This window comes from Glycine soja, chromosome 9 (genome assembly GCF_004193775.1).
Source record: "Glycine soja cultivar W05 chromosome 9, ASM419377v2, whole genome shotgun sequence".
Lineage (NCBI taxonomy): Eukaryota > Viridiplantae > Streptophyta > Magnoliopsida > Fabales > Fabaceae > Glycine > Glycine soja.
Genome location: NC_041010.1, coordinates 31148733 through 31174205, shown reverse-complemented (window position 1 = coordinate 31174205; position 25473 = coordinate 31148733). Strand labels below are relative to the sequence as shown.

Genomic DNA, 25473 nt, shown 5'->3' with positions numbered 1-25473 from the left:
TATTGGAAATAATTTTTTCAGTTTTTTTGGGCATTCTTGGAAAAAAAATTGCAGCTTTTGTGGACAATTCTATAAATATCTCGAAAGCCTTTAAAAAATGGATTGCATTAAATGAGTGAAAAGGACGTGACAATCCTTTTTCATTATGGTAAATAACAATCACATTAATTATTCTATATGATAAATCTTTACATATAAAAGAAAGCAGGTGGGAGTATTATTAGAAATAAATTTTGCAGCTTTTATGAGAATTTTTAAAAAATATTTTGCAGTCTTTATGAGAATTTTTGGAAATATCTTGGCGACCTTAACAAAATGGATTGCATTAAATGAGTGGAAAAGAAGGTTGTAATCTTTTTCATTATGGTAAATAACAGACCTAAACCCTCGACTCCTCTTTATATATTGATTATTAAATAATTTTGTGGTTAATTAATCTTTAAAAATTTAATAATCTTCGATAAGATCTTTGAATTAAATGACATGTTTTCATCAATAAAATTTAAATCAAAATATTATTCAAAATATTCGAATCGAAGTCAAACCCATTATAATGGACGGGTAAGATGTGGAAGAGATTTTGAGGACAAAACATTAATCTTGCTCATTATACTCGAACTGCCTTGCTGGTCACATTTAACACGAGAAATTATTACATTCAAGATCATCTAAATTGTTAGTGTGTAATGATTTAAACTTCCCCGTCACCATGCATATAATAAAACTGTTAGTCTTAAGCTCACCTTGCTCATTATTGTTCCCACAAGATAATTATTTTTTAAAAATAAAAGTAAAAAGTTATAAGAGATAAAGGATTTCACAATTGATATGTGGTGAAGGTGATTGTAATTTATAAAAACTTAAATCTTTTAGAATTTTTTGTCATAAAAATATGTATTTTGTAAAAATTTATAATTTTTTTCTATGAAAATATTATGAATTATTTTTTATCCCTATTAAATAATTTTTCTGGATCCTGACTCTGTTAGATAATTTTTTTAATTACTTGTTTTTAAAAATCCTCCTTCCTTCCCAACAATCATCTTCGTCATAATAATGTTAAAATACTTTGCACCCCACAATGCTTTATGTAAAGAATTCACACAATAGTCCTAACCTAATGCTTTATGTAAAGAATTCACACAATAGTCCTAACCTTGGCCGCGTATATCTCAGCAAACTCACGAATCCAAAACCCCTGGTTTCCCTGCTATCTTTTTTGGTGTTGTTCTTGTGCTGTTCCTCCAAAACGACTTAATTTTGATTCAAAACAAAGTCGTTTTGAAAATATAACTTTTAAAACTACGTCATTTCGAAGAAACAGCACCAAAAAGGACAATAGAGAAGCTAAATTCCAACCTTCAAAGGCACAAGCGAACAACATTTCCTTTCCATGGAATGTGGCTATTTCTTTCACTTTTTTTTATCCGCAAGAACAGTATCAGAAATTTATAAGATTCACACACGAGGTCAAGTTCGAAGGGGGGGTATGCACAGACGTAATAAAGGAATTTGTATAAATAAATAAATAAATTGAGAAGGGCATTTAATTAAGAAAATCCATGGAAAAAAAAAGGGAAAATGGAGTATACTTTATTAATATCATTTGCCAAAATACATAATCTAATGATATTTATCCTAAACCCAATATAAGATAAAGTTTTTTCAACCTGTGAGTTGTCTCGAACATCCTTTTGGGTCCTCTTAAGGCCATCATTTTATGTTCAGCTTCACCTCATTCTCTTTGGGCTGGGTCAGCCAACACAAATCCCCCATTCAAAGGCTCATACAAGCAAAGTTGCTCGATGATCCCTTCTTCAATTGGTTTCTTTATAGGTGAAACCTTGATTTCATACAGCTTTGGCCATAGTTTTCCAGTCACTGCAAGCAAAGACAAATGTTACATAAACTTATTTGAGTTGTAAATGAAAAACGAGAGAAAGCAAGAACATTTAAGTTTCACTTATTGATTCTTGTTAGGGAATTTCAAGATAGAATGTATATATCATTCAATGATTGAAAATAAAAAGTTAAACTATATATTCTTTAAATTTGATGGAGATAATATTATTATAAAAAATCTAGCTAACAAACATAATTAAAAACATTTTTACAATAAAAAAATAATTTATCAATAAATAGATTTAAAATGTTAAGGTAACTTGTAAAAAAAAATTAATAATTTTACATAAAAATTTATTCTCTCGAATATGAAAGTTAACAATTATTTAGCTTATGAATCAAGTGTATTTCAGAATACTTTTTAAAACAATTATCCATATACATATAGTTTTAATTATTTTATTATTTAATTTAATAATTTTTTTAAATTGTTATTCATTTTTTTAAAAGTAACTAATATATCTAATTTATATATTTAATGAAATTCAAAAAATATGAATATTTTTATAATGTAAGATAAATATCTTATTTAGTTCTTTAATTATCTTTTAACAATTTAAATAATAAATTTACTATCTTTATATAAATAAATAAATATATATAAATATCACTAATGTATGTATATTTTTAAATGGTTAAAGCAGAATGTAATCCTAAATATAGTTTAAAAAATATATTTTTTCACATTTTGAAGTATGTATATTTTTTGAGGAAAAAGATAGAAAATCACAATAAATGTAGTGAGCAATGTAATGAAAAAAAGATATAAATTTAAGAAGTATATATAAAAAATAATACTAAAGCTACTGGTAATTTAAGAAACATGATAAACAGTGATCCTGAAAAAGGTGATATAGCTCCAGTCAAACGACAGTTAAAATTCACATGACAAAAAGTTGGAGTTTTCGTCGCAAAATTGCTAGACAATTTCTTTTAAATAGAATATATATATATATATTTGTTGAACTTAGTAATTTCATGCATACACTATATTTTGCTCTAACATTTTCAAGTAAAACATATAGTGTGTTTTGATTTTAGTTGGCGAAGAGCATTAGCTACACATTCTAATACTCTTTTCAATACTAGTAAATACAAAATTATGAGTAGGATTTATTAGAGTAAGATCAACTTAAATTTCGTGTCAATAAATTTCAGCTAGTAGATGGGTTTAAAAGAAAGTGTTGATAACATTTCTCTTGATTACTAAAAGTAAAAAACCATGGTTTGAAACTTTATAAAGGGAAATCCAAACACATTAATAGTCGTATGATTCTGCAGTCAAATCACTTCCATTTTGACCACAATTAAGTATTATCATCATCAGATCAGATATCATGCATTTTTTTTTACGTCAAAATACTGGTTTCAGATATCATGCATAATAATAATAGTTAAAAAAGAAAAAGTCTCAGATGGGTGAAATGGAAATAATATGTTTGAATAAATTACAAGGTCGAAACTTACCAAAAATACGATTCTGCTCACCATCCCATGCTATCCCATTCAAAAAATCACGATCCTAAAATATAAAAGGAATGATATATGATACAGGGTTTAAAGCATTTTTGTTTTTATATATCCTGTTTCTAAATTATAGCTGCACTATAAAAAATGCAGCATATATGCACCGAATATTAGGACCAAAATATTATCTCTAGATATCAGAAGGTTCAGGTTCCTTACACTAATCTCCCCAGCTTCCACAAGTTCTTTCCTGCATATGATAGATAGATTATTGAATGTAACTTTAAGCAACAAATGGATAAAGATACTTACTATTAGAGTAAGGGCTAGTTTGTTTAAGATTTAAAAAGAAGTGATTCTGGTATATAATTATCTAGTGATTATTATTTAGAGATTTAAAAAAAAACAGAAGTTAATTCATATTTGTTTACAATAAGAAAAATCACTGTTTTTTGTTAAAAGAAATAATTGATTTTATGAGAAGCAATTTGAAACAGCTTCTGATTATAATCAAATTTCTGATTTTTTTTCAACTTCTGATTATTTTGAAAATCTGTAACAAACATATATAAAAGCTAAAAAGAAGGTGATTATTTACTAAAAAGAGGTAATTCTTTGGTTAAAAAAGCTTAAACAAACGGACCCTAAATCCCCAGTTTGGTCTTCAAAATCAATGTGGTTCTTGAATGATAATTTTTTGACATCAAAATAATCTAAACGTTACTGTTTACTAGCACAAAATTGATGTCATGCAATGACTGAAGATCATTGATGTTTGCTAATCTTTGAGGAACAATTTGGGATTTACTTCATCTATTATATCAATAACATATTAACATACACAAAAGCACTACCTCAAATTTTGGAGGAGAATCCATCCAAGAACCCTTCCATCATGGGGAGAGATTCTTACAATGCAGTCAGTCTACACAAAGAAATACCAACCTCAAACAAAATTCAGCCTAACAGAGAAACTAGGGACATAGACATCACGCAATATGGCTAGAATTAGAATTTAAGGGAAAGAGATATATTTTCTCTAACTTAAATCATAATTCATCACACAAAAACATACCGGCAAAACATTGGCCCAAACTTCACCATTTATGTATTCCAATTCATTGAGATTGTGCACTTGATGACCCTTGTAGTAAACAACTTGTTTTGATACAACTACGTACAGCCAATAGGGCAATGTAAATTCCATGAAAATGCAAGACAAACAGAGATAAACTAAACAGAGTATTTTCAAGTTTGAAAAGTGGACACAAATGATTTGGGAAAGGGGTTTGCACATAAAAAGTGAAAGGAAAAGTGTGGAACTTCATTGGACAGACAAACCTTTAAATGGTTGAGGCTCAAATTGATACAATGTTGAACTGCCATCACTTCCAAACAAGACTTTTCCATCAGTTGCCAGACCCCAACCCTCTTTCATATCATATTTAAATGTCCCTATCTACAGAAATTGTAAAAATAAGCTGTTTGAGATCAGGCTAGCTACGCTATCATATCACTGATAGCATCTCAGAAAGAAGTATGAAACAACAAAAACAAAATTGATGTCTGCAAAACCATCATGTAAACAACACCATGGGGACCATCAATAGTATAACACATTGCTAGGATTACATGCAACCAGCTTTTATGAACATTCAACTTGTTTTAATGACACCAACCCTCCATGTTATAACATACATTGTCTACCTAAGAAATTTTTTAATCAGATATATCAGCTGAAATCGCTTATATTAGCACGCAATCAAACTTTTAACTTCTAGCATCAATGTTTAAAAATATTCAAATTGTAGCTGCCAAGAAGCAAATTAGTTTAAGATATTAATAAAAATTAAAATTAAAAAGAAAAAATGTAAGATTATATAGTATAAACTTGAGGAAAAATATATTTATATGCTGTCACTTTCCTTTACAGAGTTTTGTTGAATCATATCAGTATGAATTACTCAAACCATGACAATGGCAAGATTACACAAGTGGGAAGGTAAAGCAACAAACTTGGCTTAAATTTTTTGGCTCATATATGAAACCATCTTTCTGCAACCAATTTAGCTGGAACAGCCTACATAAAGTGCAACAGATAAATTTATTAGAATAAATCCAAACATCAAATGTCAGAGTAAAAATAACTTAATGATTAATGTCTTAATCACGAGTGTTTAAGCCAAACAGAATACATTTTTATCTGAATAAAATTAAAGTAAACATCCCCTGCAACATCCAGAATCAATGGGATAAAATTGCAATACTGCAGGAAACAGTAGAGTCACTGCAGTTTTCATGTCTACCACAAAAATTCACAAATACTCTGTTTTAGAAGGATTATTGATTACTTTGAAAGTAAATAGAAACATTGTTTAAGTTTAGTAAGCTACATAAAAGAAAACAAAATGCAACATAATTTTCTTTTCACACCTATTATTGAGGAGAGCTAAGCCTTCACCAAATAAAGAATCATCCATCTTCTGAATATTCTCAACCTGCATGTGTCACAAATAATTACAAAATTTACAGTAATTTCAATAGTGTCTAATAATCAATCAAACAAACTAAGCATGCTATGTTATTACGGATAACAACATAAATGCTTCTACACTAATTGAAATGTCAAGGTTCCCTTCTTTATTATAAAGGCAAGTACCTATTGTTATTACCATTATTTAGTTTTTTTTGTTATGTCACAGGCACACTACACTTTTAAAACCGTTGATTCACAGTCATTGTCATATACTCTTAAGCCAACTAAGGCATATCTTTGTGTTCCTTTAATTAATTTGCCTGACCTCTAGTAATGTACCTTATCCAAATAATTACCAATTTACCATGTAATTCCAAACCGGCAGGAAGTTACCAGAATATGTTGTTATCCTTCTTTTTATAAGTTACCCACTTTCATAGATTTTGTGGGAGCAATAGTAGTAGATACTAGGACTGGGGACAAGCACGAATAATGGGAAAATGTAACTAATAAAGAATCCCGTGTTTCCTTCTACAAACATATAAAAGCATCTTGATAATAAGAAAAACTAAAAACAAAAACCAAAACCAAAGTATCTTCCATGTATAAAATTTCTTTCACTCAAAGTAGGATTCAAATCGAAATTAGGCATTATTTCAGTGATGGAAACATTGTCTGCAAAAAAACAAAAGAATGGAAAGATTGAGGAAAAGTTTTGTAATTTGATCCAGAAAGAACACCAAGTAAGATCCATCATTGAAATTAATGTTATTTACACGAACAAGTCAACTGCAGCAAGCAGCTCAGCAATGACCTGTCAACCTGTCCTGACTTCCAATCCTAAAATTGTTCATGATGTAAAAAAGTCTACTCAGTATATAATTGATTCTTTTCTGAGATACTATGCCTATGAGCTTAATGACACGTACACACATAACAGCAGAACTTGTCACTGGGCTGAACTCACTGCATTGCTTATTCTCCATGATTTGTTCTTTATAAAAATATAGAGTAATAGGAAATTCAAATGAACTAAGAATTAGAACAAGCACATGGAAGAGTTCAAGAAATGGGTCTATCTGTACCTTCCCAGTACGAAGAGCAACTTTACGGACGGATGACTGAAACAACAAATAATTAAAAGGTTAAATATGATATTTCAAATAAAAAAAATATTAATTGTATGACTAGGAAAACAAAGATTAGAATGTAATTAGAAAATAAACCTAATAGTGATTCATAGAATAAATATTACAATAAATAAAATCTTGAAAACACTTTCATAGACCAGTACACCTGTAATGTACTGATCTTATCCCAGACAAAGAATTTGACCTTAAGGGAGCTTTTGATTTCCAGTTTGGTTTATAACTAAGAAATCTCAAATATGTCTCTACTCTAGTAGGAGAATGAGTGACTAAAAATGAGATTTACATTGAGCAAACACCCAAATTAAAGAGTCAAGAGTCCCAATTATTATATCAGAATCTGAAGAAAGATGAGCAATTTACAAAAGCAAAAGAGACTCTAGCTCACTAACCACTCTAACATGCACAAGGGAGGGTCAGATGTTCAATTCATGACAACATTATCCATTCCCAACTAAATCCTATGACCATTGAAGGATGGTTCTGTGCACAAGTCTCCTATCATTGTACGGTGTAGGGAGGATCAAATGTGCAAAGTCTTTTCCCAACAGCAAGAAGTTTGTTTCTTCTGTGGAAATCTATGACCACCAGGTCACAGGGTAACAAACTATAGCAGTGCACCAAGAATAACCCTCAACTAAATTTTATAATCATTTTTCAAAACAAAATGAACAAATTGAGGTAAATGATGCCAAGTGACTGATTTAATACTCAAGAATACAAAATTTCTCATCCCACTACAACTGTGAAAAGGAAAAATGTAAGGCAAAAAGGTAAATAATAATCAGTTAAAAATCAGAGAGAATGAAACATGCAATGTTGGAAAAGATGGGCAATATTACCTCCCCATAAAGGCCAGTTGACTCAAATAAGGTGTCATTTCCATGATAAAGAAGACCCTGAAATCAAAACAAGAAACAAAGTCATTTTCCTCTTCCTGAAGTGACAAATCAAACAATGCCCAAATTAGCATCTTGGCATTTCATTAATGAAGCAGTGCACATTTTAACTAATAATTTAACAAACTCCCTCCTCAGCATAAAGCTCAATATTCACATTTATCAGGAAGACTTTTTGCTACTTACGTTAAGAGCATCAAAGAAAGTTCTCACATCCAAGTCCAACACTGAATTTAGTATTGTTTTTATATAATTTCGTATCTTGGTTTTGGGCAGAAGCCCACAATTTCTTTCAAATTCAACTGGAAACCCACTGGTACAATAGTCCTTGTACAGGCTGCATTTTGGTAACCTTTTTCATAAAATAAATACATGATTTTCACAAGAGATAACATAGATTACCTACTTTCCCATCAAATTTCTTACTTGTCAGAACTAAACACCTAGCCTTCCTCATTGGATTTACACACCAAATGAGCTAGTTGCCTGAGAAAAAAATATTTGAAAATAAAATAAAAAAGAGAAAAATTTGGGCATGGTTTTTTCTATATCTCTCTCACATGTTAACTCAGACCCATGCTAACAGCAGATAAAAAATTAAAAAATAAAAAAGACCCAGGCTAACACCTCCACTCATATTTGATTATACAAAATTGCGTGGAAAAAAGAGAGGCTAATAGCATTTAAAGTCTTGACTAACTCATCATCAACCATCAAGTAAATAGCACTGCATCAAAAGTATTTATTCACTCTCTCTCACATCTCACTCACAAAAAAAAACAAAAGCATACAAAAAGGGATAACTAAATAAATAAATAAAAGTAAAAGCATGAAAAATAGATTATTGCTGAAATAAACAATATAATATTAAAAAATAATAACAAAAATATTTTTTTTCATTTTTAACAAAAGGAAAAAAAAGACTTTAAAAAAAATAAAACTTTACCTTACGTAAAAAACGTTAAAAATAAATTAATAAATATTTTAAAAGTAAAAAAATATAAAAAGTTGAAAATTAGCTTTTTAAAAAATACTACTATTTAAAATAGCCCCTAAAAAACCACAAATTATTAAAATAAGTTTATTTACCACAAATTAATAATTCTTCAGGGGAAAAAACAGTAATAATGAGGTCAAATAAGTTATTCAGCTCTTTAAAAAAAATGACTGGTATTCAATTTGGTCCTAATGTGTTGCTTTGATCACCAAAACTAGGCATCTATACACACTAATTAGTTTCAGACTGTGTTAGCAGTAGCTTATTAATAACGTTACCCTACCAAGTTGGATTCACCTCTCAAAGCTGCAAAAGTTATCAATTTATCATCATCGATCACTTTGACGAATCAGATTGTACATTAACTCAAACAAAGAAGAAATAGGGAAGGTTGACCTCAGTGAAGGCTTGTGGGTCGTGAGGGAACGCGTTGAGGACGGTGATCGTGTCGTAGGAAACCCCGCATTGAAACGCGCAGCACCTGTTCGACAAAAGGACGATGACGGAGATAATGAGATAAACGGAAAGGAATACGGAAGAGGCCATGCATGGGAGGGTTCGGAGAGAGAAATGTCCTCAAAACATTATTATTGCAAGCTTCATAAGTTGGAGAGTTACGTCACAGTATTGCTATTAGCAATGGAGCGAGCACGTGGAGAGCGTGAAAGGTTATTGTAATGGAGGGTATGATGGGAAAGATAATTTTGAGAGAACCCAAAAAACATTAATCTTGCTAATATAATTTACAACATCACTGAGCCTACTTTACAACATGAGATTAATGCCTATTTTCACTTACAACATACCAAACAAAAAATCATCAACTTTATTATGTACAGTTTTTTTGTTTTTTTAACAAATTATTGGAATATAATATTTACTCATTTTATCGATGATCAGAGAAAATTGATTAACTACTTTTAGTAAAAAAAAAATTCCTCTAATAATATTTTTTTCATATACAAACTTTAAATTCAAGAACTTATTTAAAAGAATAAATAGTCTGGTACCAGTTTTTTTTTTCCCTGTTTTAACTCTACTGCAAAGAGAGAGAGAGAGGCGTAACTGATCAGGGAACGTTTTTTCAGTTCTTATTTTTATTTTTAAAGAATTGAATCTCAGCAGGTAGACATTTTTCTCGTGTAACTGTTGCCGTCACATGTGACCACACTGTGCTTTCCTAACACTTGACAACAACTTTACTATTTTTAGTGTTTTAGGTATAATGGTAGATAATTATGGTGAATACAAAATCATTACTATAAAAGTAATTTATTGTTTCAAAATATCATAGTAACTTCCTTTGTTAAAATTGAAATTTGTAAATAATTAATAAAACGGTTTTTTATTTTAAATTTTATATAATATAGTGAAAAATTATTTTTCTTTGGTAATATTTTCCCTGTTGGGTAGCTACATGTTATTACTTATTAGTACATTTTTTTACTCTATGAAATGTAGAAAACTATGGACACAAGTACACTTTGCCACGCGATAGATTGTGTTGGATCTTGGTTGGCAGGGATTGAGATAACATGGTGGGCCACTTTTCTTTAAAGCAAAGTTATGTCCTCAGTAACTAACTATGAGACTTCAAAGAAGTAAAAAATCAGTTAACAACTCTTCTCACAAATACTTTATTGGCTTAACCAGTAATCGAATCAAACCTTAGTCGTACAAGGTACTAACCCCTCATGTCACACCATTACATATGTTAGAGCCATTTCCAAACAAGTTTTTTAAAAGGAGTGTTTTACTTGGTATTTTTCTTTCATAAACTTTTAATTAATTTAATTAATATTAAAAAATGGTCAAGAATACAATGGTAACCAATCCTTATATAATCTATGTAGGAAATTTTATAAATTGAGATGAAAATATATTAACATTATTTTCTTGGAGCAACTACATTGATAAGATTATTAAAAATGATATTCAACAATAAACAGAGCTTTAAACGTCTACGACAATAAATCTAGATTGAATTAAAAATAGTTTTCAGGGATATCTATTTTCCCGGAGAAATGAAAAGAATAAAAAGAAAAAAAATCGTCTTTTGAAAATAATCTTCGCCTATATGGAATATTTATATTAATATACATTAAACAGCTGAAATATTTATATTAATATACATTAAACAGCTAGAAAAGGGGTGACAATTTGGACTCACAAACGGAACCCCTATATGCAATCCTGCAGATGGAGACGTTTCTCCACGGGGATGAATAAATATTCCCCCGAACACAACGGGAATCACATCGCTCGTCCTATGAGGTTCCTGTTTTAAAGAAGTTATATAATTACTCTTAGAGTATGTTTGGATGGGAAAATTAAAGCGGGTAAAATATTTCAATATGGATATTAAAATGTCTTCTTATAAAATAATTTGTTTGAATAGGATATTTTAGAATAATTAAAATATCATCATTTTTTTAAAGCATTTTAATTGGCTTGGCCACTCACGCACACGCTCTCTCCCTCTTGGCTCGGCCACTCACGCACACGCTCTCTCCCTCTCAGTCAGTCACGCACACGATGCTAGCGCTCTCTCTGGGCTAAGCACACTAGCTCTCTCCGTCGCTCTCTCTCCCTCTCAGCCAGTCTCACGCACCACATGTAGCGCTCTCTTACAAGTAAGTTTACGCACCACACGTAGCGCTCTCTCCGTTGCTCTCTCTATTTTTTTTCTTTTCTCAAGTTTATGTTTGTTTGATTTTGATTTCATTTTTGTAGCTACAAGGATTACTTGATTTTATTGATATATGTTTCATTTTCTATTTCATTTATTTTGTTTCAATGATTTTGATATGTTAATGGATGTGAAATTGGATGAGTTAAATAGAGAAACCATGGATTAACTAGTATTAGGTCTCAACTCTGCAACATATTGTTGGGATCAGAAAGCCTCCTTCTCAAAGCATGAAGAGCATTCCCTACACAAATTATTTGGATTATATCAAAACTATTAATACCCCTCTGTATCATAACTCACTAAATTAGTTAGGTGGGTGTTCTTCACTACAATCTATAGAAAAAATGGTTATTAGTAATAGTTGGGTTACCCTTTGGAGTAACACGTGGGACAGTGTATTGATGGCATTAAGCTCGAGCATTGGTAGCCCAAAAAATATAACAGGAGCCTTAGCATGTGGATGTGATTTTTCCTTCTTCATGAAAAAAATTAGTAACATGTTTCTATCATTCTTTTCTCTTTTCTTGCCCTCTTTCATGTTTGGAAATTAGATAGAACTAATCATTACAAATCTATGATTGCACTAAAGCCACTCCCACAGGCATGTGTAATTGCTTGAAAGAAATTAAAAAGGAAACGAGTCAAAAGTAAAACAAATTATTGGATATATGACATTGTCTAAAATATGAGCCTATTGATATTTGTTTGAGTCTTTGAGATGAGAGAAATTGGGAAAAGCAAATACCAACTTCACAAAGAAATGTTTCGCAGGGAAATTTTCAATCAATCCCTTTTATTGGGTATCTTACATCAAAGGGGTCATAATAAATTAAAGTTGCTTCTGATGTGAGATGGACTATTCTGTGGCAAATCAATAATTGATTAATTAGGAGAAGGTGACACTGTAATTTGGAGGGTGTTGTGGCATAATCAATCGTTTACCTTTGATGCAAATTGCATCCATTCATATCCAACTTATTGTGATAAATGAGCAATCCTAAAATTGAACTGGATCGAATTATTTTATAAAAGCTCTATTACTACTGCTACTGCCAGTAAGCAAAGAATTTCCCTATGGTTATGGTTTGAGTAGGGTGATTACACAAGTTTAGTGAGTTATGATACAGAGTTCAAGGCCTATGGTTATGGTTATTGTTTCGTAAGAAAGATTAACTTTTGATGACAAAAAGGATGGATGTAGCATGAGGTTCCACATGAATAATTATAAATTTAATGTACTTTGTTAGTTTAAATTTTTTGGATTGTTGGATATATATGACTACAATATAGGTTTGAGAAAGCTTAACTTAGAAAGGTTCATTTTTTAGGCACTGCCTTTAGTCAAATTTTATTTTAGTTTCAGCTTTTTAAAACACATTCACTTCACATAATGTTGCATAAGACAAATAAGACACATGACAGTGTCATATCATCATCTTTGTTTACTTTAGCAAAAGGGAGGAATGATCATGGAAGGAACACAAACATGATATTTTGAGATTCTTCTATCATTTGGAAGTCGACAAAGTATGAAAGGGAGGAAGGATTTATGTGGGCCTCGTGTGAAAAAGTGGTTCATCCAAAATTGGATGGAAAATGGAAGGATTTGTTGCAAAACATTTCCCAATCTAAAAATATTTTTTATATGTCAATTTTAAAATTTTGTTAAGCAGACATCTAATTATCAGTTATCAAAATTACTCTGCAGTTTTGAAAAATATCATTATGGCTATTTTGTCATTTTGCTTTGGTCAGCAGTCAACACAGCTCTCTCTCTCTCTCTCATGGATTACTTATACTCAATAATAATTTGTTTGACAGTTACAAAGTATGAAGTTCAAGAGATCATTTGTACCTTTTTGAATTACTATAAAGTTTCATTTGTAAAGGTGCCAAAATTGAAAAGTAGCATAAACTGTCAATCCCACGGAGTAATCAGTAATTGTGGTGCCTGCTCCTAGCTGATGTTTTTTATATGAATAATAAAATCAATTCCTCAGTAATTTAAGTTGAATATATATTTAAGTGTCAAATTGGTCTTAAGAATGTGTTTTGTTTTGTCAATTAGTTTTAGAAATCCATGGACTTCAAACATAATCTTCATTATTCAAGAGACAACATGCCCGATGCTATATTTAAGGATTGATTTATTATATATTCATTTTTTGTTCCCATGGGGCTTTGTCTAGGATTCTGAATTCCTAATAATGCAAAAAAAAAAAATGATATAAATTGACATTTATCTAGGATTCTGATGATCATGCACTACTCTAAGCATGGGCCTCGAAATCACAGCCCAAAGTGTTCCGGTCTGTGGGGCCTATCTTGATGTGAGTATCCTTTTAAAAAGGAAAATACCATCCTAGATCAAGGCACATGTATTGAAGATAATTAAAGAGTTTAATGTATGTTTAAATTAACTATTTATCTATTGAAGATAATTTGCGGTTGTAATTTTTTTTTCATACAGACATTTAATAAAAATATATTTTGCTGTTAGAGTTGGCAAAATTGGTTCAACTTGACGGGACAGGGTCAACCCGAGTTGTGCTCTTTAATTTGAGAGTTGAAAAAATTTGTGTAAATTTAGCCTCATTTGATGGGACAAACAGGCTAGCAAGTGATAATAATATGATGATGTAATAAAATGAGAAAAATAAAAAAGATTTGAAAAGTGTGCAGGAAAGTTGGGGCAGCTAGTGAGGGAATCGTAACTCATTCATAATCATTAATCCCATATCAACTTCCGAAGTTAACATTTGAGGACTTTGTGATAGATAGTTTCATACTATTACATAGGGATGTTTTACAATTAAATGTGCATCTTCATATACGTTTATGTTTTATGGTTTATGCTTCGGTCTTTTTTTCTTTTTGTCTGAGAACTTTTGTGAATAATTTATTAAAGTTAATGACATCCTTTATTATTATTACTTTTCTTTTAATTATATAGTGTGAATAGTCAAGAAATGGAAAGTAGTATAGTTGATGCTTCGACTGCTTTAAGAAAACGTAGAAGAGATGAAGAAGAGAAAGAAGAACTTGAACAAATATTTTTCATTATTGTTAGTGTTGCCATTATGCTTTTGAGTGCATTGACTTGGTATCATGATAAGTATTTTGTTAAGGAACCTGTCCGAAATTTGGAATTAGGAAGACATAGTTTCTTCAATCGTCTACAGGGGAACAAAAACTGATTGCATTGAACAATTAAGGATTAGTAAAAAGACATTTTTTAAACTTTGTAGAATTTTACAAGAGAAAGGGCAATTGGTAAAAACAAGAAATGTTCCTATAGCTGAAGTTGTGGCAATGTTTTTGCATATCCTTACTCACAACCTAAAGTATAGAGTTGTGCACTTTAGTTATTGTACATCCATGGAAACAATAAGTAGGCAATTCAAGAATGTCCTGTGAGCTATAATGAAAGTAAGCAAAGAATATTTGAAGTTTCATGACTATAATCTAGAGGGCTCGGTGGAAAACAAATGGAGATGACTTAAGGTAAGTTTTTCATTTGTTAGTAATTATAAGGTACTTTAAGTGATTATAACTTATTTTTTATTTTGAAATGTTTTTAGAATTCGATTGGAGCACTTGATGGGATACATATTCCAGTAACAGTTGCTGCAAAAGATAGGTCTAGATATCGTAACAGAAAAGGTGATATCTCTAAAAATATTTTAGGAGTTTGCGGTCCAGATTTAAGGTTTATATATGTGTTGTCTAGGTGGGAAGGGTCAGCAGGAGATTCTCGAGTATTACGAGATGCTTTGCGTCGTCAAAATTGTCTCCATATTCCAAATGGTAATATCATGAAATGATGAAACTTTATTTAACATATAAAAGAAATATGCATATTTTTTATATATAATATTTTCTTAAATCATTGTAGGTAAATATTTTCTTGTGGATGCAGGGTATACAAATGGCCCTGTATTTTTAGCACCTTATCGAGGGACTAGATATCATCTTAATGAGTGGATCGGAAACACCCCTCAAAACTACAAGGAGTTATTTAATCTTTGTCATTTAAGTGCAAGGAATGTTATTGAAAGGTCATTTGGGGTATTGAAGAAAAGATGGAGTATATTAAGAACTCCTTATTTTTTTTATATAAAAACACAAATAAGAATTATTAATGTTTGTTTCATGCTACATAATTTCATAAGAGATGAACAACAAAGTGATCCAATTTTGGAAGCCCAAGACTTGAAACTTTTATCTGTTGTTGATAATGAGTTAATCAATCAACAAATAGAAAGAATCACAAATAATATTGGAGATGAAGTCACAACTATCCAAGCAACTGATGAATGGACAAGATTCTATGATACTTTAGCAATGAATATGTTTGCCACCTATCACATAAGAAGAAACTTTGATTAGGGAGATGTTTTTAGTGGATTTGGATTTTGTTTCTTATGTGTAATTGACTCTATACTCATGTATGTGTGATACTTTGGGTTTTTGCATTTCATAATACTTTGGATTTTGTTTTCTGTTTATGTGTAATTAATTTTATACTTTCGTAGAGTGCTAATTTGACATGTCTCACCTTTATATATATGTAATTATATATGTGAGATTTTTTTTTGTCTAGAGAAATGGAATCAAGCAATGTGAAGAACAAGTCAAGTGGAAAAAGAAAGATGTCTAGTGAGGACACAATAAGTTACTTCGCATGAAACTTGGAAATGGAGCGTGTGCTAGCTGATGTGCTTAGAGATCAAAGAAATTTGGGCAATAAAGGTGATGGAAATTGGAAAGCAGTAGCATACAGTACTGCAACTCAAATTTTGTCCAAGCGTTTTGGAGTTCACCTCATGGCAGATAATGTTAAGAACCGTTTTAAGCTTTGGAGAACATGGTATGGAATTGTGAGTGACATTCTTAGTCAAAGTAAATTTGACTGGGATAGCACAAAGTACATGATTACCGTTGAAAATGAAATTGCATGGAATGAACATGTAAAGGTAGTCAATCATCTTTTAATTTTATTCAATTGTAGTTATTATTCATGTAAAGGTAGTACATGATTAACGTGTTTCTATTTTTTTTTTCAAGTCACATGAAGAGGTCAAACGATTTCGATTTAAAGTCATTCCTAATTGGGATGATATTGTTGACCTATGTGCAAAGGATAGAGCTACTGGACTCGGAGCAGAAAATGCATTAGATGCAGATGATATCATGAGCAAAGAAACAAATGAAGAGGAAGCAATTCATAGTGTGATTTTTTACTTAGAGGGATCAAGTTCCATCACAAGAAAAAACATTCACCCAAGTAAGAGTGGAGAGAAAGAAGGGATGATTTCCTCAATGAAAGAAGTAGCTGAGTCATTGAAAGAATTTGTTGAAGTGACTAAGAAGAAGATGGAGAACAAAAAAAAGATGGAGATAAAAGAAGCTCAAGAAGTGGTACATGAAGTGGTGAGTGAGCTAGATAGTATACCTAATTCTAATGGTGCACTTCCACATAGAACAATCGATTGGTTGACAGAAAATCTCATTAAGTTTGCGATTATAAAAGCTCTTCCATTGGATGAGAAGGAGGATTACATCTCATCTTTTATGCCTTGATGCTAAATTATAGGTACATTTGATATCATGACAAGTATGTTGATGTTGTATAATTATGTTTTACATTTATATCTCATTTTATATAACAAATTATGTTTTAACAAATATGATTTGTTTAGTAGCACTTAACATTATATTTTCTTCTTTAGAAAAGATGTGAAGGAATTCATGTGCTAAAGCAAATGCAATTAGAAAATTTGGAATTATTTTGGAAGTTAGACTTATTTTGTGACTAGATTTTGCTTCAGTCCAAGTTTTTTTTTTTGTGTAATTGCATTACTGGTCAATGACTTTTACAGAAAACAAGTTTTATATATAAACTTCTAAATAACATTCCAAGGTAGAATGATACTAAATATTTTTTATGTTGCGAGTTTTGTAGTAGGCCATAAATGGAATAATGATTTAAATAGTTAAATTAATATATTTTTAATTGAAATAAATTAAAATAGTACATATTTATTCTCGAAAAATAATACTTAGAATCTATTAATGAAAAAATAATTCTTTTATTAAAAAATTATTTTATTGAAATATAAAATTCTAAAAAAGAATGCATTTGATTATTTTATCAAAATAAGAAATTTTAAAAATGAAGAAATTTAATTTCTTTATATAAACACAGAATTTTAAAAATAAAGAAATTTAAATTGAAGCATTTAAAATTCTTTTTTAGAATTTAAAATTTCTCCATCCAAACATACTCTTATATTAATTGTTATTCTATATTTTAAATATAAAAATATTAAAGGTTGATTTTATATTTTTAATAAACTTAATCATTTAATGCACACATAATTACTTATACTGATACAACACATCAAGTAACAAAACAATAACAATCTTTTTTAAATTTACTTTTATTAAAATTTAAAATTAATATATTTTTTTTAATTTCGGGACCACTGAGGATTGCGGGGACAGGGAGAAAAATCCCCCAAATTCCTAATACAATGTACTGAATATTATATCTACACGTCTCTATTCGGTGAACCAAGTCTTAAATTGTTATGCCACCTCAAATTGAACTAATAAAGCTATCCATTCTTTCTGTTTTGGTTGAATTTCCATCCTTTTGCAACACATAACATCTCAAATTGCCCGGTTACTTACAAAATCAACCATCATCATACAAAAAAGATTGATTGATCTCTCCCTTAGTGTATTTAATTAATTAAAATTCTTGACCTGCTACAGAAGAATGATACTATAAAGGGTAGGGCATCATAGAGGGCATCATAGGGCATCATAGGGTAGGTAGCATTCTACCAACTGAATATCTTCTCAAAATGATCATGTCATAATACCATGCCAAAAACTCAGTTCAGCTGCGCATTCCCAAGTGGATTTAAGAAATTAGAGCAGGAACAGAAAAAATCAATCATGGAAATTTGAAAGGGTTACGCAAACAAAGCTGCTCAATGATCCCTTCTTCAATTGGTTTGTTTACTGGAGAAACCTTGATTTCATACAGCTTTGGCCACAGTTTTCCAGTCACTGAAAGCAAAACATATGTTACATCAACTTATTTGAGTTGTTAATAATTGATTCTTAAAGCAAAATGTAATCCTAAATAAATTTTAGGAAACTATTTTTTCACATTTTAAGTGTATATTTTGAGAGAAATAAAAAAAAGATAAGAGAAAAAATAAATAAATGTAATAAGAGTAACGTGGTGAAATAAAAAGAGGGATACACTTTAAGTAAGCAAGAAAGAGATAAAACGTAATAAATAAGATGCACAGTGGTCTTGTTATTTTAAGAAGCATTAATAGTACAATTAAACAGTATCAGTTCTCGCCAAATTACAGTTAAAAAATCCATATGGCAAAATATTAGAGTTTACATGGAAAAAATGCTAGACAATTTCTTTTATATATAATATAGGTCTGTTGAACTAAGTATACCACTTTTAACATATTCAAGTAAAACATATAGTGTTTGTTTGGATAATTGGATTTCACATGATGAGGAGTGCTAATAACATATTTTTTAACACAAGAAGAGTGCTAGGAAGTAGGAACACACAATTTCCCACACACTCTCTACTATTGACTAAAATTTATTAATAATAAGGAAATCCTGTATGAAACTCATTAGCAAGTAGAACCCACATAATTGTGTAGCTCTCAATAAATTTCAGCAACTAACAAATAAGTGTTGTTAGCATCTATTTCAGTTGGTAACTACAAAACCATGCCTTCGAACTTTTTCAACTGAAATCCAAACACTAATAGTAGGATTTTGCAGTAAAATCACTTCCATTTTGACCCCTATTATCATCAGATGTCATGCCTAATATTAATAGTTTAAAATGAAAAATCACAGAGGGGTGGAGTGGAAATAATATGCCTGAATAATAATTTTCAAATTAACAATTTAATAAATAAGAAGACTGGATCTTACCAAATATCCGCTTCTGCTCACCATCCCAAGCTATCCCATTCAAAACATCAATATCCTAAAATATAAAAGAGCTAAACATAAGTGCAACAACTACTAATGACTATTTGATCTTGAAACAGGAATTAAAAAAGATGATTCAAAGTTTAAAACAGCTTGTTTTTATCCTGTTTTTAAACTATAGCTTCGCTATAAAATGCAACATATATATATATATATATATATATATACACACACACACACACACACACAGACTGAATATCAGGACAAACATCTAATCTCTAGATATCAAAAGGTACCGGCTCCTTACATTGTTCCCAGCTTTGATAAGTTCTTTCCTGCACATTATAGATGAAATGTAACTTTAAGCAAAAAAGGAACAAAGATAATTACTAGAGTAAACCCCTGATTTGCTCCTCAAAAGATTATAATCAATGTATGTGGTCCTCAAATGATAACTTTTTGGCATCAAAATAATCCAAAAGTTATCATTTACTGGCACCAAATTGATGTCATGCAATGAATGAAAATTATCAAGGACCAATTTGGTGTCTACTAATCTTCAAAGAACCAACTTGTGATTTACTTCTCTTATTATCATTAACATGCACATTAGCACTAAGAAATTAGTTTTCATATAGAGAAGGAAAAAGTAGCCACACCTTAAATTTTGGAGGAGAATCCATCCAAGAACATTGCCATCACTGGGAGAGATTCTTACAATGCAGTCAGTCTACACAAATAAATATCAACCTCAAACAAAATCCAGCCTAACAGAGAACCTTGGGAGATAGTCATCATGCATACATAACTAAAATTAGAATTTTTGGGAAGAGAGATATATTTTCTCCAACTAAAATCATAATTGATCACACAAAGACATACCATAAAAACATTTGCCCAAACTTCACCATTTATGTATTCCAATTCATTGAGATTGTGTACTTGATGACCCTTATAGTGGACAACTTGTTTTGATAAAGCTACAGAAAAGAGAGCAGTGTTAAGTTTCATCTAAATTCAAAGCAAACACAAAGCATTGTCAAGTTTGAAAGCAGGACGACCCAAAAAGGTTTAGGAATGGGGCTTTGCACATAAATGGTGAAAGGAAAGGAATAGAACTTCAATGGACAGACAAACCTTTAAATGTTTGAGGATCAATTTGATACAATGTTGAACTACCATCACTTCCAAACAAGACTTTTCCATCAGTTGCCAGACCCCAACCATCTTTCATAGCATGATTAAATGTCCCTATCTACAGAAATTGCAAAATAAGCTGTTAGAGATCTGGCTAGCTATGTTAACAGGCACTTTGGGCATTCACCCCACATCACTGCTAGCATCTCAGGAATGATAATGAAACACCACAAAAACAAGATTGATATCAGTAAAACCATTCCATGTAAACAACACCATGGGGACCAACTCTAGGACGACACACCGCTTTTATTACACCCAACCAGCTTGTATAAAAATTCAATTTTTTTAATGATGCCAACCTACGAAGTTATAACATACATTCTGCACCTCAGATGATTTTTAATCAGATAAAGTCAGCTGAAATCACTTATATTGCCATATAATCAAACTTTTAACTTCTAGCATCAATGTTTAAAGATTTTCAAATTGTAGGTGCCACGAAGCAAATTAGTTCAAGATAGTAATAAAACTAAAAATTAAAATGAAATGACATGTAAGATTATACAGTATAAAATTTGAGGAGAATATATTTTTATAATTAAGCAGAATAGAAAAGAAAGATTGCAAATCTCCTATAGTTTAATTATGCTGCCATTTTCCTTCAGTCTCATTGAATCAAAGCAGTAGGAATTATTCAAACCAGACAAAGACAAAAATTATACGAGGGGGAAGGTAAAGCAACAAACCTTTCTTAAATTTTTTGGGTTGTATATGAAACCAGCTTTCTGCAACCAAGTTACTTGGAACAGCCTACAAAAAGTGCAATGGATAAATGTATTAGACTAAATCCAAACATCAAATGTCAGGGTGAAAATAACTCAATCAATAATGTCTCAATCACAAGTGTTTGGACTAAAAAAGAATACATTATACAAGGATAGAATTAAATTAAACATCCCCTACAACATCCAGAAGAAATGACAACTCAGAAATGAGAAAACTAGGTAGTCACTGTGCAGCTTTCATGTCTAACTCAAAATACATGGTGTTTTAGAAGTATTACTGATTACTTTCAAAATCAATAGAAACTAAAAGATAGAAAGTCACTTGTTCAGTAATTCATTTATTATCACAAAAAAACACCATGAAAACTCAGCACAGCCACATTCTCTTCTACTCCTGCAGGGGCCCACTGCTAATGAGAATGCCATCAGCAATTGACATTTAGTAGCAAGCAATATGAAACTGTATTTTTCAGCCCTTAATTTCAACACAATTTAATATGGCTCCAAGAAAGTCTCAATTCTCAAGTGGTCTAAAGATATTGTACAGTCCTTTTATTCTGTGTTTCTATTGATGCAGTAGAAGCTATTTAGAAGGTAGAAGGAAATGTCAAAATATTAAAGACAAAGTCCTGTCTTCCCTCTCTTTTCCATCTCCTAATTTGTTGGCAACATGACCTATGAAGCACGGACTATGACACAGACACGCACACTTCGACACAACTAATCTCTAAAATCTAGGACCCCGGGACACCACATACACACAAACATAGAGACTCTAATGAAATAAAATGAGTAACATATAACAAAATATCTAAATTAATGGTATATTCATCTTTTTAAACCAATCTCCTATGTTTTTTCAAGCGTATGAGTTGTGTAAAGGTGACAGCTTAAGTATTCAAGCTAACAAAAATAATTTTTAAATTAGGCACCTAATAAGAAGTGTCAAACAAGTTTCGGGGTGTGTTGGTGTTGAAAACATATCCGACACGGCGAACAAAAAAGGTGTCTGTGCTTCATAGAACATTGACCAACATTTATGTTTAGTAATCTACATAGGAAAATTAAGAAAATAAAATAAAATGCAACATAATTTGCCTCACCTATTATTGAGGAGAGTTAAACCTTCCCCAAATAATGAACTATCCATCTTCTGCACATCCTCAACCTACATGCAGCACAAATAACAAATATATGAAATTTACAATAGTTTCCAATACTATACAAAACATAATGAACAAGCTACATTGATATGAACACTAACATATATATTTATAATGTAGAGTAATTGGAGATCCAAATAAACTAGGTACTACTACAAGTTCTTGGAAGAGTTCAAGAAACAGGTCTATATGTACCTTCCCAGTATGAAGAGCAACTTTACGAACAGATGACTGAAACAACAAATAATTAAAAGGTTAAATCCAATATTTCACATTAAAACAATATTAGTTTCATCTCTAGGAAAACAAAGATTAGAATGCAATTAGAAAATAAATCGTGATTTATAAAAAATTTACAATATATTAAACTTGAAAGTTGAAAACACTTCTTATCCATTAGATGACAACTGTACTCCAATGAAAACCCACAGCAATACAGTGCAAGAAGAGATAGCCCTGGTTTCTAATGTAAAACAGCACATTTTACACATAATGGGAGACCACTGTTAGGGAGGTGGATAGGGTGTTGAAGGTTTATTCCAGGAGGAAGAACAGTTGGGTAGGGTATTTTTATTATTATATAGGCCATTTATGTAATAAGTTAGGATTGATGATTAGAGATATAAATAGGGTGTCTGGAGGAGGGGGCATTATTTAGAAAACTACATGACAGCTGGTCTTCTGAGCTAGGGAAGGGATCATTGGCTTGGAGAGGAGTCTTCCTTTGTTCCTGTAGTCACCATTCATTCAATATTAATTTAATAAAAGAAGTTTTCCAGCACCATTCCATTCACTTCTACTACTATTATCTGAGTTCTAATTATGGGAACGCACGCAACAACCATGAAGAGGCCTGTGCTTCAGTAGCAAGTCATTAGTGTTAATCCTGTTAAGAACAACAGTTCAGACAAAGGATTTGACCCAAGGGGAGCTATGGATTTCCAGATGGGTTTACATGAGCAAACACCCAGAGTAAAGAGTCCTAATTCTTTTAACAGAATCTGAAGAAAGGTGAGCAAACTAGAAAAGCAAAAGAGACTCTAGTTAACTAACCTCTCCAACATGCACAAGGGACAGTCAGATGTTAAATTTATAAGAATATTATACATTCCCAATCAAATCCTATGATCATTAAAGGGTGTCCCAGTGCTCAAGTCTCTTATCATTGTAGGGTATGGGAAGGAGCAGATGTGCAAAGCCTTGTTCTAAGAGGAAGAAGGTTATGGCTTCTGTGGAAACCCATGATCACCAGGTTACAAGGTAGCAAACTATAGCAGTGCATCAAGAATAACCCTCAAGTAAATTTTATAATTATTTTTGAACAAATTGAGGTAAATGATGGCAGGTGACTGATGCTTTAAAATTCAAGAATACACAAAACTTCTCATCACAATACGACTGTGAATTAGAAAAATGGAAGGCAAAAAGCCAATAAAAATAATTTTAAAAAACAGAGAAAGAAAAAGGAAATGGAGGAAAAGATGAGTAATATTACCTTCCCATAAAGACCAGTTGACTCAAATAAGGTGTCATTTCTATCATAAACAAGGCCCTGAAATTACAACAAGAGACAGAGCCATTTTTCTTCTCCATGAGTGACAAATCAAATAATACCCAAATCAACATCTTGCATTTCATCATTACAAAGCAGGGCACACTTTAATAATTTCACAAACTCTCTCTCTCTCTCTCCTCAGCATAAAGCTTAATATTCACAATTTCCAGGAAGACTATGTGCTACATATCATAGAGCCAGCATCCAAGAAAGTTCTTGGTTCTGCCTTCTAAAACTGAATTTAATCTTGCTTTTATATCATTTCTTATATTCGTTCTGTGCAAAAGCCAACAATTTCTGTCAAATTCAACTGGATATCCACTATACTTACAAGTAGGCAAGTAGCCCTTTAATTTCTAATAAAACTTACAATTTATTATTTCCCCTATCCTTATGGCATTTTTCAAGAGGACTCGTATCCAATTCAGTCCTAGTGGGGTTGCTTTGGTCACCAAAAGTGGGCATCTATACAGATTAGTTTCATTAGAATTTAGTTAGAATACAAAGTGTAACTTTTACACTGTAATCCAATCATAGATTGTCATGCATAATAAAATTATGGAATTCCATAACAATTGACACAAACAAAATTAAATCTCTCGGGGACTAAAGCTACACAAACAAAAGTCAACACTGTCACGAATCAAACTGCCCATTAACTCAAGCAACGAAAAGGAAAAAAAAAAAAAAGGTTGACCTGGGTGAAGGCTTGAGGGTCGTGAGGGAAAACGTTGACGACAGTGATCGTCTCATAGGAAACCCCGCGTTGGAACGCACGCAACTTGTTCGACGAAAGGACCAAGAGAGCGATGACGGAGACAACGAGAAGAACGGAGAGAACTACGGAGGCCTTGGCGTATGATCGAGGCTTGCGCCGCGGAGGGGCCACGGCGGCCATGGGAGGGTTCTGCGACTCACGAGGTCTCCGTTTCAGCGATTTGGTTCCCATGGAAGAAATGGTTCTTCATGGAAGAGAGAACGCGCGAGAGAGAGAGAGAGGCGGCGCACGATAACACGTATTGGTCGTGACAGGTCAGCGATGGTGCTAACATGCGCCAGCAGTGTCCTTGTCTTTTCTGGATTCGGGTTGCTGAAGGGTTACTTGGGTGAATCGGGTGATATTAGTGAGCATCTGTTACTGTTAGATTAGATCCCTCACGTTACGTATATAACCTACGGATGTCTTTTTCTTTTTCTCCAAACAACTAGTAATATTTTTTTTTATCAGCAACTAGTAATATTTAACTATCAAATACTATA

At 31.5% G+C, this 25473-nt stretch overlaps 3 protein-coding genes and 1 pseudogene across 4 annotated transcripts; 2 read left to right on the top strand and 2 right to left on the bottom strand.

Annotated features, from left to right (window-relative positions):
* Positions 1-1533: 1533 nt before the first annotated feature.
* On the bottom strand, positions 1534-9559 carry LOC114368033 (glutaminyl-peptide cyclotransferase-like). Its single transcript, XM_028325364.1, has 11 exons — positions 9286-9559; positions 7836-7892; positions 6931-6966; positions 5803-5867; positions 5386-5449; positions 4711-4828; positions 4445-4542; positions 4224-4294; positions 3589-3619; positions 3370-3424; positions 1534-1881 (listed from the first exon to the last, which is right to left on the bottom strand). Exons 1-11 carry the CDS (start codon positions 9433-9435, stop codon positions 1736-1738), a joined length of 891 nt encoding a protein of 296 aa, XP_028181165.1. The 5' UTR covers positions 9436-9559; the 3' UTR covers positions 1534-1735.
* A 1810-nt stretch (positions 9560-11369) lies between these two features.
* On the top strand, positions 11370-17202 carry LOC114368034. The gene is made up of 3 exons (XM_028325365.1): positions 11370-11522; positions 16185-16557; positions 16649-17202. The coding sequence occupies exons 2-3, from the start codon at positions 16279-16281 to the stop codon at positions 17162-17164; spliced, it is 795 nt and encodes a 264-aa protein (XP_028181166.1). The 5' UTR covers positions 11370-11522; positions 16185-16278; the 3' UTR covers positions 17165-17202.
* LOC114368035 lies at positions 14618-16064 on the top strand (annotated as a pseudogene).
* An 874-nt stretch (positions 17203-18076) lies between the features above and the next one.
* Positions 18077-25358, bottom strand: LOC114368031 (glutaminyl-peptide cyclotransferase-like). 2 transcript variants are annotated; one of them, XM_028325362.1, is made up of 11 exons: positions 24911-25357; positions 24154-24210; positions 22854-22889; positions 22599-22663; positions 21457-21520; positions 20708-20825; positions 20453-20550; positions 20230-20300; positions 19878-19905; positions 19571-19625; positions 18077-18661 (listed from the first exon to the last, which is right to left on the bottom strand). In XM_028325362.1, the coding sequence occupies exons 1-11, from the start codon at positions 25160-25162 to the stop codon at positions 18546-18548; spliced, it is 960 nt and encodes a 319-aa protein (XP_028181163.1). In that variant the 5' UTR covers positions 25163-25357; the 3' UTR covers positions 18077-18545. The 2 variants fall into 2 exon arrangements, with proteins under 2 accessions (XP_028181163.1, XP_028181164.1); XM_028325363.1 differs by lacking the exon at positions 19878-19905 and having other exon boundaries at positions 18614-18661; positions 24911-25358.
* Positions 25359-25473: the final 115 nt, after the last annotated feature.

What these genes read in the sequence shown, in the direction of transcription:
- LOC114368031 (XM_028325362.1), bottom strand. Translation starts at nt 25,162, where the DNA reads ATGGGAACCAAATCGCTGAAACGGAGACCTCGTGAGTCGCAGAACCCT. An exon ending in TTGCTCTTCATACTGGGAAG is followed by an intron (nt 22,664 to 22,853) that starts GTACATATAGAC and finishes TGCTGCATGTAG; the next exon opens with GTTGAGGATGTGCAGAAGAT. An exon ending in ATTCTCCTCCAAAATTTAAG is followed by an intron (nt 19,906 to 20,229) that starts GTGTGGCTACTT and finishes TATAATGTGCAG; the next exon opens with GAAAGAACTTATCAAAGCTG.
- LOC114368033 (XM_028325364.1), bottom strand. Translation starts at nt 9,435, where the DNA reads ATGGCCTCTTCCGTATTCCTTTCCGTTTATCTCATTATCTCCGTCATC. An exon ending in TTAGCTCTCCTCAATAATAG is followed by an intron (nt 5,450 to 5,802) that starts GTGTGAAAAGAA and finishes CACTTTATGTAG; the next exon opens with GCTGTTCCAGCTAAATTGGT. An exon ending in ATTCTCCTCCAAAATTTGAG is followed by an intron (nt 3,620 to 4,223) that starts GTAGTGCTTTTG and finishes TATCATATGCAG; the next exon opens with GAAAGAACTTGTGGAAGCTG.
- LOC114368034 (XM_028325365.1), top strand. Translation starts at nt 16,279, where the DNA reads ATGGAGCGTGTGCTAGCTGATGTGCTTAGAGATCAAAGAAATTTGGGC. An exon ending in CATGGAATGAACATGTAAAG is followed by an intron (nt 16,558 to 16,648) that starts GTAGTCAATCAT and finishes TTTTTTTTCAAG; the next exon opens with TCACATGAAGAGGTCAAACG.